At 38.7% G+C, this 16,864-nt stretch overlaps 1 protein-coding gene across 1 annotated transcript in view; it reads right to left on the reverse strand.

Annotated features, from left to right (window-relative positions):
- The window catches only part of ITGA1 (integrin subunit alpha 1), a 165,845-nt gene that overhangs the window by 18,702 nt on the left and 130,279 nt on the right, over positions 1–16,864 (reverse strand). The window contains exons 16-21 of the mRNA XM_069556562.1: positions 11,696–11,862; positions 10,207–10,343; positions 8,124–8,234; positions 5,844–6,053; positions 2,655–2,735; positions 2,138–2,214 (exon numbers count right to left, since the gene is read on the reverse strand). Of these exons, the coding sequence (XP_069412663.1) occupies positions 2,138–2,214; positions 2,655–2,735; positions 5,844–6,053; positions 8,124–8,234; positions 10,207–10,343; positions 11,696–11,862 (783 nt within the window). The remainder of the gene's footprint in view (positions 1–2,137; positions 2,215–2,654; positions 2,736–5,843; positions 6,054–8,123; positions 8,235–10,206; positions 10,344–11,695; positions 11,863–16,864) is intronic.

Raw genomic sequence — 16,864 nt, forward strand, 5'->3', positions numbered from 1 at the left:
ACTCTCCTGTATTAAGTAAAAAAGCATGGACAAGTGCTATAACAGGTACCAACACTGGCTCTGGGGCCAGAGGGCCTGAGATTGTTCTTGGACATTGACCTACTTTGGGACAGTTGTTTAGTCTCTTTGTGCCTCAGGCCTCAGTTTCTTCATCTATAAAATGGGAATTTCATGATTAAATTCTTAATAAATAATAAGTGAGCAACAAGTGTAAAATGCTTAACATTGTGCCAAGGACATAGGGAATACTCAGTAAGTATTAATTTTTACTATTATTATCACATATACCCCTCTACCAAGTGACCAAGCACCTAGCATTTTGTCTCACAAAATGGGCGACGGGTACCCTTTAATGACTCTGCTTATTCCCAAGTATATTAGCAGCATGATATGAGTGTTGGGGCCGTGAAGGCAGCTCCCTGTCTTGGGTTATAGACACATGTGTGATTGGGCTCTTGCTGTAAATGGCCGCTGCCTCTAACCCATTCCACACTGCAGCCCAGTTAACCTTTGAAAGAAACAGCTCTGTACATATGACTTCACCCCTTAAAAACATTTCATGGCCTGTTCAACTAAGATGCCTTATTTCGAAATTCAGTACTCACCATCCATGGTGAGATGTACATTCCCTGTTTATCTTCCATTATGCCTTTACGTATTCTCCTACATTTGCACTAAAACTGATCGCCCAACATTCCCCCAAATAGACCTAGTGGTCTCCCTTTGCGTTTTCGCTCAAGCTGTACATTTTTCACTTGAAACATTCTATCTAACTACCCACCAGCCTCTCTGAATTGCTACCCATTCTTTAAGGTCCTTCTTAATTATAACCTTCTTAATAAATCTTTCTTGGGTTTTCATTGCCAAGTAGATATAATTTCACCCTCCATTAAGTCTCCATACATGGCTTCTATTTCTTTAATAAATTTTCCTTGTTCTATCCTGTATGATAATAACTTAAATACTGGTCTCAGTCCCCTACTGTAATATTCTCTTCCTGAGGAGCTTCATGCCCTTATTTACGTGACAGTCAGTATCTTGTCCATGTGCTGTGTGTGCTGTGCTTAGTCGCTCAGTCCTGTCCAGCTCTTTCCTTTCTGGCTTTTTGTGACCCCGTGGACTGTGGCTCACCAGGCTCCTCTGTCCATGGGACTCTCCAGGCAAGAATACTGGAGTGGGTTGTCATGCCCTCCTCCAGGGAATCTTCCCAACCAAGGGATCGAACCCAGGTCTCCAACATTGCAGGCAGATTCTTTACCATCTGAGCCACCAGGGAAGCCCAAGAATACTGGAATAAATAGTCTATCCCTCTTTCAGGGGATCTTCCTGACCCAGGAATCGAACCAGGGTCTGCTGCATTTCAGGTGGATTCTTTACCAGCTGAGCTACCAGGGAAGGCCTATTTTGTTTATAGTAGAGCTCAAATAAGTATTTGCTAGATTGAACTGAATTGAGTATGCAGAATTAACTATCCATTAATTCATTTTCTCATTCACTCACTTTACATTTATTTAGTAATTATTCAATTATTAGATTTTTTTTTTAAACTGGGAATAAAACAACAAATGATAAAAGTTTACCTCAAGTTGCTTATGGTCCAGTGTGTAATCACTCTTAGAAAAAAGGTAAGTACTATTTCAATTTCCTTATTAGACTTTTGCTATTTTTCGTTTGAGTACTGTCTATACCATCTTTCAGAAGCTTTGACTGATTTGAATAAAATTTATTGAACTACAAAAGGGTGTCATAAAATTTTAAGTCTCTTTAATGATTCAGTTGACTTTGATAGGCAGTCCGTAAAAGTTTTTAAATTAGCAAAGCCTATAAATTTTTAATGGATTTAAATGCAATTTGGCAGATATAAGTGATGTGTGATTACAACATGTTTTATGGCTCATAGAACCAGTGTTTAACCCAATTAGGTTTATTATTTCTATTAAATGAAAATTTCTCTATTTTGCTAATAATTCATAAGGATGATTTTGTGAAGCAAAGGGGTTTACTGCCTTCTACTTCGACTGATCACATAAAAGCTGTAAGAAGTAAGAAGTTCCAGTCCGTCTATAGAACATTTTAAACATATGAAAGAAATTACTTGCAGGCATCCACATACACTCATGTACACACAGGAACCAACCTTGTTGCACTTAAATGAATGATCACATTTTCCATGAGATAAGATGTGTTAAACTGAAATAATATTTTGAATGTTACCTATAAAATAAAAATATCTTTAGTAACAGATAAGAAAGTAAAGTAGAATTTTTGCATTAATTAAAGTATTAAATCATATAAATATTTGTATTTTTTAAATAGAATCACTCGTTTATTAATTAATAATGCAAATTTCATGAGCAAAGGAGAAGATAAATGTGAAAACATCTTAACAGACCAGAAAATGTTACATACAGATCCAACACTATCACATTATTATATCCCACCTATTGTTATTTTTTCGTATTACCACTGTCTACCAGATCACAATCATAAACATTGTAATTATGAAATGGTCATTATTAAAGTCTCTTTAAAACAGAAACTTCAAGTACCAGCAACCATCTAAACACATCTATTAGAAACATTTATATATTTGGCTTTGAGCACATTATTTTTTTGTATCCAATTGCCACATGTATTTTCTATAATCCACTTACCATTTCTCCTTTTCTTAGGAAAGGATAGCCAACTTTACATGTGATATTATGATTGGATTCACAACTGTCTTTTTGGATAGCCTAGGAAGAGAAAGTAAACAGAATTAGATCAGATATGCAGGTGAAATACTTGAACTTGACTGAAATACTTGAATAGATTGAAATACTTGAGCTCAGATTTTCCCAGCTGTGCCTTAGCAGCTGCCTTGCTAAGATTTCACAGTATAGTCTTTGGGAAAGTCTCAGAGATCAAATTGCCAACATCCGCTGGATCATCGGAAAAGCAAGAGAGTTCCAGAAAAACATCTATTTCTGCTTTATTGAGTAAGCCAAAGCCTTTGACTATGTGGATCACAATAAACTGTGGAAAATTCTTCAAGAAATGGGAATACCAGACCACCCGACCTGCCTCTTGAGAAACCTATATGCAGGTCAGGAAGCAACATTTAGAACTGGACATGGAACAACACACTGATTCCAAATAGGAAAAGGAGTATGTCAAGGCTATATAATGTCACCCTGCTTATTTAACTTATATGCAGAGTACCTCATGAGAAATGCTGGGCTGGAAGAAGCACAAGCTGGAATCAAGATTGCTGGAAGAAATATCAATCACCTCAGATATGCAGATGACACCACCCTTATGGCAGAAAGTGAAGAGGAACTAAAAAGCCTCTTGATGAATTTCCAAGAGTGAAAAAGTTGGCTTAAAGCTCAACATTCAGAAAATGAAGATCATGGCATCTGGTCCCATCATTTCATGGGAAATAGATGGGGAAACAGTGGAAACAGTGTCAGACTTTATTTTTTGGGGCTCCAAAATCACTGCAGATGGGGATTGCAGCCATGAAATTAAAAGACACTTACTCCTTGAAAGGAAAGTTATGACCAACCTAGACAGCATATTAAAAAGCAGAGACATTATTTTGCCAACAAAAGTCCACCTAGTCAAGGCTACGGTTTTTCCAGTAGTCATGTATGGATGTGAGAGTTGGACTGTGAAGAAAGCTGAGCGCCGAAGTATTGATGCTTTTGAACTGTGGTGTTGGAGAAAACTCTTGAGAGTCCCTTGGACTGCAAGGAGATCCAACCAATTCATCCTAAAGGAGATTGGTCTTGGGTATTCATTGAAAGGACTGATGCTGAAGCTGAAACTCCAGTACTTTGGCCACCACATGTGAAGAGTTGACTCATTGGAAAAGACCCTGATGCTGGGAGGGATTGGGGGCAGGAGGAGAAGAGGACGACAGAGGATGAGTTGGCTGGATGGAATCACTGACTCAATGGACGTGCGTTTGAGTGAACTCTGGGAGATGGTGATGGACAGGGAGGCCTGGCATGCTGCGATTCATGGGGTTGCAAAGAGTCGGACACGACTGAGTGACTGAAATGAACTGAACTGAACTGAACTGAACAGCATTCTAAGATCACTTGTCCCACAGCTCAAGGAAATGTGAGGTGCTTACAGCACCTCAGTAAGGACAGGGGTAGGAAGGAAGCATGTCACACCAGCCTGCTTGGATCTTCCACTGAAAACCAGGAGGACTAACACCATCTGCCTCAGGGTGAGCGGGTGTTTGTAGGAAATCATCCACACTGACAGGATGACCCCGTGGAAGTCCACAGTGAATGGTTGTCACTGGAGAAGTGGGTAAGAGCTTGAGCTCGGGCCTGGGACCACCAGGATTTAAACTCTGAGCCTTGCACTGTTAGAGCTTTATCCTCATCAGAACTCCTCTCTTCTCTGGGTCTGATTTTCCATGTACTGGGGTTAGTCAAATTCTATCTCATCAAATTGAAACTGCCTTTGAATGTGAGATTCACCAGTATTTTACATACAACAAAAAGGAAACAATAATGCTACCCGTAAAATAAGCATATCAATTGTAAAATGCAATTACAGAAGCATTAAAGTGTTAAAAAAGGGTTTATCTTAGAATCTCTGTAGTACAGTAATACCTTACTTGCAAAGAAATTGATGAGAATTAAATAAAGCTTATAGAACAGTGTCTGACACATAATACGACTCAAGAAAAAACTATTATTATTAGGATTGCCATTGTAAATAGAAGTATTTAGAGAGAGGCCTCGTTGATTTCTCTGCCTCTCTGCCAAGGCCGTGAAGTCAGCTGAAGAAGAGACAAAGAGTGACTTTCAGTACAGTCCTCTTTTCTCAGAAAAATTCAAGGGTACTATTTTCCTGGCATTGCTTTGCTCTTAGAGATTTTTTAAAAACATTCTTTACTGAATCTAAACTATGCGGCAGTAATATAGGACATTTTTTAAGCCTATCTTAGTATCATGTTCCTGAGTGATGTCCTAATAAATTGGAGAAGGAAATGGTAACCCACTCCAGTACTCGGCTGGAGAATCCCTTGGACAGAGGAGCCTGGTGGGCTACAGTCCATGGGGGGTCGCAGAGTCAGACACGACTGAGTGACTAACACACACACGTACACACATCAGTGAAAATCTGAATGTACAGAACCTGGACAATTAAAGTTTTAATATTATATATATTAAGCATACTTGGTTTTAATGTGAATCATATACAGTACTAATTCACATAAATATACACAGAATTTTAATTCAGGGGAGTTAATTCAGAGATCGTAATTCAATGCAAAGTTCAAATTTAGAAGTATTAATTAATTCTGATAGAGCATCTTATGCAGCTGTATGTTACTGCCAAAATAATAATTAAAAAAAACCCTTCTGTCACGACAATGAGACATAGTCATTTAATACAATTCCCTTGCCAATGTAAGGATCATGCATAGAAAGTGGGGAATGGTATCTTGATTTTTATGCACATAAATGTTTTGTTATTGTTCAGCAAATGTACTGCTCCTTCTCTGCCCTTCTGTTAAACTCTTTAGACTTCATTTTTTCTTGACTTAGTCTTAATTTCAGTGATGTAAGTCTTCTGTGAAGCCTACAGTTTTGGTACATCAGCAATCCTTTCTGGATACTGAATCCAAGAAAAGTCATATACCTCTAAAGAAATACATCAAAACAAAAAATTTTAAAAAAGAATTTGGTCCTTTAATCATTAGTAAGTGCTAGTTTTATACAAAATGCTTTCTAGTTTTCTAAAATCAATGTAATAAAAGTTATCCCCTTAGTATGAAAAGTAGGTTCAATGCCTGATTATTACAAGAATAAATAAATATAAAACTAAAGGTTTACCTCAATTCCTGAAAAAATTAGATTTGGAGAATAATTCACTATGGTTCTGGTGTTATAGGCACTGTCCTTTTTATTTTTGACCGTGAGGCTAACATTGAACTTATCATTGTGGGACTTGACAATAAGCAGGCCCTTTTCTGTGGTGGATACATCCAAGGCAAGGTCCGAGACACATTTTTCCTTGTTTCCACAATCTTTGGCAAAGGGAATCTGAAATGGTCACAGAAAAGCATTTTCTCAAAATTTAGCTAGGCATTATTGAAAATTACCTATGAACTAGCATAAAAGAAATGACATATTTCCAAAATAAGCAGGTCATAAACAGAACAGATTTCACTGCAGAAATCATAAGGAATTTTTGTAGTTGTTTCTATAATTTATAGGGGAAAATCGTAATTTTTACTTTTGGCTATAAATTTTTCCAGTCTTTTAAGGAATGCACAGTTTTCACAGATGTTTTTCACTGGCTTTCATCTGCCAGAACTGAACAGTTTCAAAGAAATAAGTCAAGTACTCCGTGATCCAAAGTTATGAGAGAACACTGCAACACTCAACTCTGATCATAAGATTTTCTGTTTAAAAGAATCAAATACTTAAGATCATAATAGCTTTGGTCAAGCGGATAGGAAAAGATCAAACCACCTAACTGGGCACTTTCCTTGACTCCTCTTCTTCATTAGCCCCTCCCCCTTATCCAACCCATCACCAAGAACCATCCACTCCACCTCTGTTCTAAATATCTTCCATACCTCCTTGCCTCTGCATTTCCACCTCTATCTCTAGCCAGCTTTTCTTACTTGCTCCCTGAACTAAAGCAACTCCCTGACTGGTCTTTCATACCCACTCTTGATTCCCTTCAAACATTTTCCACCTTGCAGCTGAAGTAATTCTTAAAAGAGCCCCCCAAAATCCAGTGCTATCCCCAAACCAACTAAAGCCATCAAGAGCATTCCTCGGCTCTTCAGGAACAGTTAAAGTCTGTGCAGTGGCACAAAGTCCTGGTGATCTGGCTCCTGTCTGTGCCTCCTGTCTCATCTCACATCACCTTCTGCCCTTGCTCTTCAGCTTCAGCAGCACTGGTGAGCTTACTGGGTTTCTTTGATGTCTCTGAACCTTGGCATGTATCCCTCTTCCTGGAATACTGCCCTCTCCACTCCTCTAATAGGATGGAAAAACCTTCCTGTGCTACAGGTCTCAAGTGCAGTGGCCTAAGTTCCAGGGAGGGTTGGGAAGATCCCCTGGAGAAGGGAATGGCTACCCACTCCAATATTTTGGCCTGGAGAATTCCATGGACTGTACAGTCCATGGGGTCACAAAGAGTCAGACACGACTGACTTTCACTTTTCACTTTCTAATCCTTGATACCTCAGTGTAGCAGAAGTTCCCTTTGAGCTCTGAAGTTCTCCTCCAGGGCATGTCCTGTAATGACTACCTAATACTTGTTTCCTAGGTTAGAACTGCAAGTTCTGATGTCTGGAACATGAAAGACACTCAGTAAATATACTTGTAAGGAAGGAAGGGAAAGCCGAAGATAGGTGCAGGGGAAAATGAATTTCCCATCCCAACTCCATTAGTGGGAGAAGGGAATGGCAACCCACTCCAGTATTCTTGTCTGGAAAACCCCATGGGCAGAGGAGCCTTGTGGGCTACAGTCCATGGGGTCACAAAGAATCAGACACGACTGAATGGCTAACAAATTCCATCCGTGCCACATTCACAATCTCACTCTTTTGCAGCGATCAGACAGTAGACTGAACCTGGAAGCAGAAACTAGGTGAGCACAGTTTAGTCCCTTCCTGTGTCTTCTGCTGTTGGGGCAGTGGTGAGCCCACGGGGAAGGATATATCACATTTCCATTCTGCAAGTTTTATAAAGTGGGTCCCCCGGAAGGCCAGAGCTTAGTGAGCACTGCAAATGACCTATTTAGTTACCTGTGGCCTAAGCCTGGCTCTGTAGAGGACCCCCATTATACTCAAACCATGCCCTGGAACCCAGTGTTCATGAGTAATAAAGGGGAGTTCCAGCTGGCCAACTCATGTCTTTCTTTCAATTGCTCCTAAATTCAGAAAAGATAAAAATAGGTGTCATTTGTAAGTTCCCTTAAACTCCAGCAAAAGGAAGTCAGTAGAATTGAGAAAAGTCTAGAAAAATCTAATTCCTTTTTAAAAACAATTAAATTAATTGCTTTAGGCTTGTGTGTGTGCATCTGTTTATATGTTTCCGGTTTTTTTCTCAATATATTCACAAATAGGCATTCTAAATTTTAAAAATCTGACTTACATATTCATGTACTGAATTTGGTAGAGAATCATCAAGAACAGGCCCATTTTCAGGATCGGTAAGATTAAAATCCAAAGTTATTCTCACAGAGTCCCGAAAGTCATGCTTGTCCTAGAGGTCAAAACACAGAACATGTCATTGGCATCATATTTCTTGGGCCCTGTGATGGCTTTCTTCTTTTGCCCCATGGGTCAGGCTTATTGGACCTTCTTGTGCTCCTGATCTGACATGACCTGATCAGGCTTTTGCTTCACTAGAGAGGCTGCCTTTCTGCCTTGACAAGGGACACTTCCGGAACACAGAGGCTTCTGACTGTAACCAGCTAACTCACATCCAGCTTCTCAGATGAGCCTGTTGGAATGATGGATAGGTTGTACTTGGCCATGTCAGGATGTACAGCTCCAAGCTACCTGCATAACAATATCATTTCTCTTGAGATTTGGAGCTAAAAAACACTATGTAATACTTCTATGAATATCTCTCAACTTCAAGAGAGAAACCCTTCTTTAAACTGAGTTGCATTTCTTTAATATGATATATCCCTTGAGTTGTAAGAATTTTACAATGTGACAGGGTATGAAAATAATAAGGATGTGATCAATATTGTCTTTATTACCATCAGTGACAGCCATCATTTATGGCATGGCCAGAATTATGAGCTTTATACACATTATTGAGAATTATTTCAACAATCTTCTAAGACACATAATAGTTATAATCTTTATTTTACAGATAAATAAATAAATAGATAAATAAAACTAAGATGAATAAATATGAATAAGATGAATAAAACTAAGAGACTAAACCACTTTGTCAAAATTACTCAGAAAGTAGGTAAGCTGGGCTACAAATTCCCTCCTGGCTGACTCCATAACAAACGTTAAAGTATCCATCAAAATCCAGAAGTATTTTGGAAATTCTGAAACTAGTTCATTCCTTTCAATACCAGTGCCTAGATATAGCTAGATGCTAAATTTTTGGAGAAATATATACAACAGTGAGTAGGTTAGAGGCACTGCCAAATCTGATTTCACACCTTTTCAAATTTTATCCAAGTCCTAACTCCTAAAGTTTCAATTCTGATGAAGCAAATAGGAAATTAACTCCATTTTTATTTTTCTCACCACAGACTGAATTCAATGCTGACCAAAAAAGCTTATCTTGAGATATGTCGTGAGGAATATTGGCTTGAAAATCACTGAGGAAGAATAAATGTGGCACACCAGCTTGCGTATCTTCTGTCACTTTCCTGCCCCTGACTACAATGTTTTCAAAATATGAAATATTCATCAGGAATAATGAAATACGTCGGAAGTGGGGGCAAATAGGCTTATTTCATTTAAAATTCCAAGATCATGTTCAAGTCTCTAAGATTCAATCTCCATTACTAAAGTCAGCATTTTCTCAGTACATCTGTTCTGCTTTTCTTTTTCTTTAGTGTCACATACATTTTAAGAGACTCTTGCTCCACGTACACGGTGATCCAATCAAATACATTTCAAATGGTTCAAACTGGCTTAGCAGCCATCTCTAGAGGTTAATAATTTGCTTTCCAAGGCTCCCTCATCCACTAAAATAGAAACAGGTAGCATAAAGCTTAGAGATGATGGAAAATGCCAGATATTTTTCCTTCAGTCTAAAGACAAAGAGTGAAACACATAGTTCAACGGACAAAAACAGACCCCAGAAAGCATAAGGCCCAACAGTTCCCCCTCAGGGCATTTAACCACTTAGCCACAACTGACAGACAAGGCCTGCAAAAGTTCAGTGATGCTTTCAAGTGGAAAGAATGAATGAAATCAATAAATGAATGAAATACAAGACCTCTATCAACTGGTGCACCGTGCCTTTTACTGTCCCATAATATATGGATGTCTGATAACATACAGAAGGAGTATGAAAGACAGCTTTATGAAATATATTTGGAAATTAGGAAATCAGACCTGTGATTTTCTAAGAAAACTGAACAAAGGTTAATTCATGATTTGTACGTTGACGTAAGCGTAAGATTGACTGACGAGATAAGGCATCTCTATTTTATTTTGATCTGGAATAAGTCAGCTGTTACACATGATTTACTTGCCAACATGTAGAAGGAATGTTCAGTGCATTCTGACTCTCGAACTGTGATGTTCCTTTGAATCTTCCTCTCTTGAGTTCCAGAGAAAAAACTCCGTGATATCTGTCTTAGAGAATCTAGTGTGACACGGTATTGCATATCTATAAAAATAAAAAAAGAATAATTGGCAGACATGTTTATTTGGGGTTATTATCATATGATCCAGCTCATTAATATTACAGAAAAATCTCTAGAGCAACCACTCAACACAAGTGATTCAGCATATTCGCACTACTGTAGTACAATGGTATTTGCAGTCATGAAGATAATGTTGAGGAACTCTAAAGAACTCTCCAAGTTTGCAAGGCTTTTAATGTTTAATTATACTTATTAAAAAATGCATATGTATGTTTATACACACCTACCTACATACCACCTAACTTCTTGACCATGTGGGTATGTTTACTGGGTTTTCACTTAGTTTTTTTTTTTTTTTAATTTAGAAACTTTAGACCCTGTTTAGAATATTGACTATGTTGTATTTCAACAGAGGCAAACATATACATTAATGATATTTTAAACTTATATTATAAAAGATGTCATTTTCAACTATTCAAAGGATATAATAAAATAAGTTAAATAAATAAAAGTTTAATAAAATAAGCATACTATGATAAGGAAAGCAAGTTAGGCCTTATACCTTATATGAAGGCAGCAATCTTTCTTATTTCCTTGCTTAATTACTATATAAAAATAAGACAAATAATGTTGCATATGATAATGTAAGTCATTATTTTACATTCCTAGACCTCATTTATCTTCCAGTCAGAGGTCTATTGCAGATCATAAATAGGCACATGTAGTGCAAGCTAAGAAAAATAGATTCTAAGGACTAATCGTTTTTCTCTTTCTACTTATATTTGGTTTGCAGACTAAACTACTATTGGGCAGCCAATGATCGCCACAGTTTTGGCTCCAGCATGTTTCAGTATCATTAAAAACTGCTTTAGGAATTGTAGAATATAGGCAAAAAGGGGATACCCAGGCTGATGCGATGTGTCTGAGAACACACATGGGATCTGTTTGACCCTAAAAAACCTTCTGATTGGGGCAGAGATCTCAGGAAGGTGCGGGCATTCAGGTCCTTTGTAATACCAGTCTTACTGGAGAGAACCCAGTTTTCAACTCTGCCTTAGAACTGGTGTCTTTCTCTCTCTTTCTCTGGCACTTGACTGTTCAGAGTAAATAGGAGAGCCAGAGGAGAAATACGGAATCCAACTCGGAAGGCAACCAAATGTAAGTATGTAGCTTCTGCTCCAGAATTTACAGGTTCCATAACCCATTCCTTCTACATTAGAGTTTTTTTCAAGGTTCAGTATGTTCACAGAGGCAGATGTGATGTCAGATTCCTATCATCGAGGGAAATACACTATCTTACTGGATTCATCCTGTGGGAGCAAATAGAATACACTGTCCTCCTGCTCCAAAGTACTTCTGTATGTATGACACTTACCAGCTTCATAAACCACGTTTTCTTTGGACTTCAATTTTACATTGAAACACACCGTGGCATTTATACACACCGTTTCCTTTCCCTCCACACGGCAATTTTTCTTTTGAATATTCACTTTATTGGGTTCAAAATTCATGGTCACTTTAACAACAGCCACATCTCGAGACCTGCAAACACATAAGCCATGGGGGATCACTATTTATTTTCACATTTAATGCATGCCATCCTTTTGGGAGTGTGAGATGAGTGAGTGATCCGAGATGCTTCTTCTTTGTATGCAGCATGGGTTCTCAGGATGCCTTTCTCTCATGAAGCTTTGATACAGAAGAGATTGTATCTGACATTCTGAAGATACCCTGGTTATTCTGGAACCATGGTAGGCATTGGGTTCTGAAGGGGGGCAGAATATGTCACCCTAAAATATGACTGTAGGAGTTCAGGACACCCCACTGCAAAGCATGCCACTTTGGTATACGGATCGTTTGAACTGCAGGCACTTAAAATACAAGAAATGCTGAGAGGCTTTCTCAGAACTCCAATTAACTGCCTAAAGATGCATCCTCTAAAGAGAACTCAGTTGTCATAAATCCTTTCCCAGGAGTTTCATCAGCCAGAGAAGACTGACTTGTCACAGGAGAGGAGGCTGGAGTGGACAACACACCTGGACAAACTTTGTTACAAGCTGTTTTACCTCCCATTTGTTGTTTTAAGGGCCTACTCATCTTTCCTAAAAATCACCCATTTTCTCTAAGAGGCCTATCTCCATTTCCTTTCCCTACTAAGATAATTTTTAAGTGTGAATTCTAAGCTACCTCAGAGTGTCATTCATTATCTCCCATGCATACATGAGATATATGTGTTCTAATAAGCTTCTGGGTATTTTCTGGTTTTCGTTTGTTTTAGGTTTTTCTGTTAATCTGTCTTTTATTACAGAAGTCTCAGCCAGGAAATCAGAAAGGTACAAGGAAAATTAATTTTCATTCCCTACAATTGATAGGCCAAGAAACTGTAATTGCCTATGAGAGAAAAGAGATGAAATCAAGGGGCCAGGTGCAACCTCAGAGCCAAAACCATATTTTCAGCACCTTCAAGTTTGTTCCCAACCTGGGAAGAGTCCAGAGGACCCCTGGACAACATTGTTGCACTCTAACACTTGTCTGTTCTTCTTGTAGGGTCAGCCCTGCTCCTGTTTCTGGGAAAGAGAAGCAGAACAGCGCGAGGAGACCTGTGCTATCCATTCTTATACACGTGCTATTTATTATTCACTTACATTTTAAATTAACTTTCATAACAAGACATATTATCTTCCTCTGTTTTATATATAACCAAGACTTTGAGAGATTATTTTGTCAGAAGCTGTCCAGGGAATTAAACTAGGATTTAAACCCAGTCTTTCTAATTCCAATGTCTGGTGATTTCCACTAATCCAAATTGAGAGCACAGTAATCCAAAATTAGGCAAAGAGAGTACATGGAGCCTGAGGTCAATGCCTTAGAATGAAGCCAGTATAACTGTTAAATACCTTTATCTGGCTTTTGCTTTGCAATCAGACTGGCTCTTAGAATCCGCCTGCTAATGCAGGAGATGTGGGTTCAATCCCTGGTTGGTAAGATCCCCTGGAGAAGGGAATGGCAACCCACTCCAGTATTCTTGCCAGGAGAATCCCCATGGACAGAACAACCTGGTGAGCTACAGTCCATGGGTTGCAAAAAAGTCAGACATGACTTAGCGACTAAACAACAACAATGATCTTGTGAATACATAGGACTCTGCTTATGTTTTTGCATTTTAAAAAATTATATATTTTTTCTCTTAAAACAATTTACCCATAGAAAATATGAAAATATAATAAAAGAAACAAAAAAAATACAAAACAATTATAATTCTATCACCCAGCACTAATCACTATTTATATATATATATATAGAGAGAGAGAGAGAGGAGAGAGAGAGGCACACACACACACATACACACACATATGCATATATAAACACTGGCCCAAATACATATATAAGCATACCTATTTAAAAATATTACAAGCAACTTTCCAACATTTTTGTTTTTATGAGAACATTATGAGAGTCACAGGGACAGAGAAGCCTGGTGGGCTGCCATCCATGGGGTCACACAGAGTCAGACATGACTGATGTGACTTAGCAGCAGCAGCATACTATTCCAACAAATACATGAACCATAATCTATTTATTCAGACTTCTCTTATTGGATATGTATCTTAACTCCTTAAAAAAAAAATCTGAAACCTACAGCACTATGATTATTCTAAAGATCATACATCTCTAATCATAGATTTTATCTTAAAAAAATTTTCAATTCAGTTCAGTTGCTCAGTCATGTCTGACTCTCTGCGATCCCATAGACTGCAGCATGCCAGGCCTCCCTATCCATCATCAACTCCTGGAGCTTGCTCAGATTCATGTCCGGTCTTTTCAAATGAGTCAGTTCTTCCCATCAGGTGGCCAAAGTATCAGAGTTTCAGCTTCGGGCATCAGTCCTTCCAATGAATATTCAGGACTGATTTCCTTTAGGATTGACTGCTTTGATCTCTTGCAATCTAAGGGACTCTCAAGAGTCTTCTCCAACACCACAGTTCAAAAGCATCAATTCTTCGGTGCTCAGCTTTCTTTATAGTCCGACTCTCACATCCATACATGACTATTGGAAAAACCATAGCTTTGACTAGATGGACCTTTGTTGGCAAAGTAATGTTTCTGCTTTTTAATATGCTGCCTAGGTTGCTCATAGCTTTTCTTCCAAGGAGCGAGCATCTTTTAGTTTCATGGTTGCTGTCACCATCTGCAGTGATTTTGGAACCTCCCAAAATAAAGTCTCTCACTGTTTCCATTGTTTCCCCATCTGTTTAGCCATGAAGTGATGGGACCAGATGCCATGATCTTAGTTTTCTGAATGTTGAGTTTTAAGCCAACTTTTTACTCTCTTCTTTCACTTTCATCAAGAGGCTCTTTAGTTCTTCTTCACTTTCTGCCAGAAGGGTGGTTTCATCTGTATATCTGTGGTTATTGATATTTCTCCCTGCAGTCTTGATTCCAGCTTGTGCTTCATCCAGTCTGGCATTTTGCCTGATGTACTCCGCATATAAGTTCAATAAGCAGGGTGACAATATAGAGCCTTGACATACTCCTTTCCTGATTTGGAACCAGTCTATTGCTCCATGTCCAGTTCTAACTGTTGCTTCTTGACCTGTATACAGATTTCTCAGGAGGCAGGTCAGATGGTCTGGTATTCCCATCTCTTGAAGAATTTTCCACACAGTTGTGGAAACAAAACTGTTTGTTGTGATCCACATAGTCAAAGGCTTCGGTGAAGTCAATAAAGCAGTAGATGTTTTACTGGAACTCTCTTGCTTTTTCAATGATCCAATGGATGTTGGCAATTTGATCCCTCCTTAGTCTGCCTTTTCTAAATCCAGCTTGAACATCTGGAAGTTCACGGTTTGCATACTTTTGAAGCCTGGCTTAGAGAATTTTGAGCATTACTTTGCTAGTGTGTGAAATGAGTGCAATTGTACAGTAGTTTGAACATTCTTTGGCATTGCCTTTCTTTGGGATTGGAATAAAAACTGACCTTTTCCAGTCCTGTGGCCACTGCTGAGTTTTCCGAATTTGCTGGCATATTGAGTGCAGCACTTTGACAGCATCATCTTTTAGGATTTGAAATAGCTCAGCTGGAATTCCATCACCTCCACTAGCTTTGTTCATAGTGATGCTTTCTAAGGCCCACTTGGCTTCACATTCCAGGATGTCTGACTCTAGGTGAGCAATCACACCATCATGCTTATCTGGGTCATGAAGATCTTTTTTATACAGTTCTTCTGTGTATTCTTGCCATCTCTTCTTAATATCTTCTTCTGTTAGGTCCAGACCATTTCTGTCCTTTATCGAGCCCATCTTTGCATGAAATGTTCCCTTGGTATCTCTAATTTTCTTGAAGAGATCTCTAGTCTTTCCCATTCTGTTCTTTTCTTCTATATCTTTGCACTGACCACTGAAGAAGGCTTTCTTATCTCTCCTTGCTATTCTTCTTGCTATTCTTTGGAACTCTGCATTCAGATGCTTATATCTTTCCTTTTCTTCTTTACCTTTAGCTTCTCTTCTTTTTCTCAGCTACTTATAAGGCCTCCTCAGACAATCATTTTGCCTTTTTGCATTTCTTTTCTTGGGGATGGTCTTGATCACTGCCTCCTGTACAATGTCAGGAACCTCTGTCCATAGTTCTTTAGGCACTCTGCCTATCAGATTTAATCCCTGTCACTTCCACTCTATAATTGTAAGGGATTTGATTTAGGATGATACCTGAATGGTCTCATGGTTTTCCCTACTTTCTTCAATTTAAGTCTGAATTTTGCAATAAGGGGGTAAAGTTTAAGAAAAAGAACATTTTAAGGCTTTTTTAACTTTGTCACTTTAGTGACAAAGGCCTGCTAATGGGTTTTAACCAGTGTATCCTTTCACCAGCAATGAATGAGTGAATGAGAGTGTATAGTTTGGATCCTTCAGGTATGTATTTGCCTTGACCTCTCCCTACCCGACACCTCCGCTCTGCTCCACACAGATCTTTATAGAATATATAGCTCAGTCTAGCCCACAGGATTCGGCTCTCCTGGACATCCCTGACTGCTGAGTGGGCCTCTGTTTATCGCCTGCCAGCTGTATCCTCTCTGAGTTCCCTCTTCAGCACTGCAAATCTTGGTCTTCGTGTTTTATTAGGCTGGTTTGGTCCATTTTGCTATGTGATGTCAGGAACCTAACTCTGATATTCTGGCTCATCAATGATAAAGGCTTGACTGGGGGGCAGGAGAGGCCAGAAACAAGTTTTCAGGGCTTTGAAAGTAGCTCTTGACACAAATTGGAGAATAAAAATTGCCCTTAAAACATGTGTATATTTTTTAATACAAGGAGGTGAATACAATAAATATTTGTGGGTAAAGATTATCCTAATGAAAAAAAAAAAAGATTATCCTAATGAATTAACCCAGAACTAGCAGTTCAAACAAAAACTAAATATATTTGTTGTTTCCAAAACTGGTGACTTCTGGTTTGGAGCCTTGATTTTCAGGGTCTTCCCCAAAAGTCACAGACCATGCTGCCTAGCATTCTCCTTTCCTAGGCATTCTCCTTTCCTGCTGCTGCA

Source organism: Ovis canadensis, chromosome 16 (genome assembly GCF_042477335.2).
Source record: "Ovis canadensis isolate MfBH-ARS-UI-01 breed Bighorn chromosome 16, ARS-UI_OviCan_v2, whole genome shotgun sequence".
In the NCBI taxonomy this organism is placed as follows: Eukaryota; Metazoa; Chordata; class Mammalia; order Artiodactyla; family Bovidae; genus Ovis; species Ovis canadensis.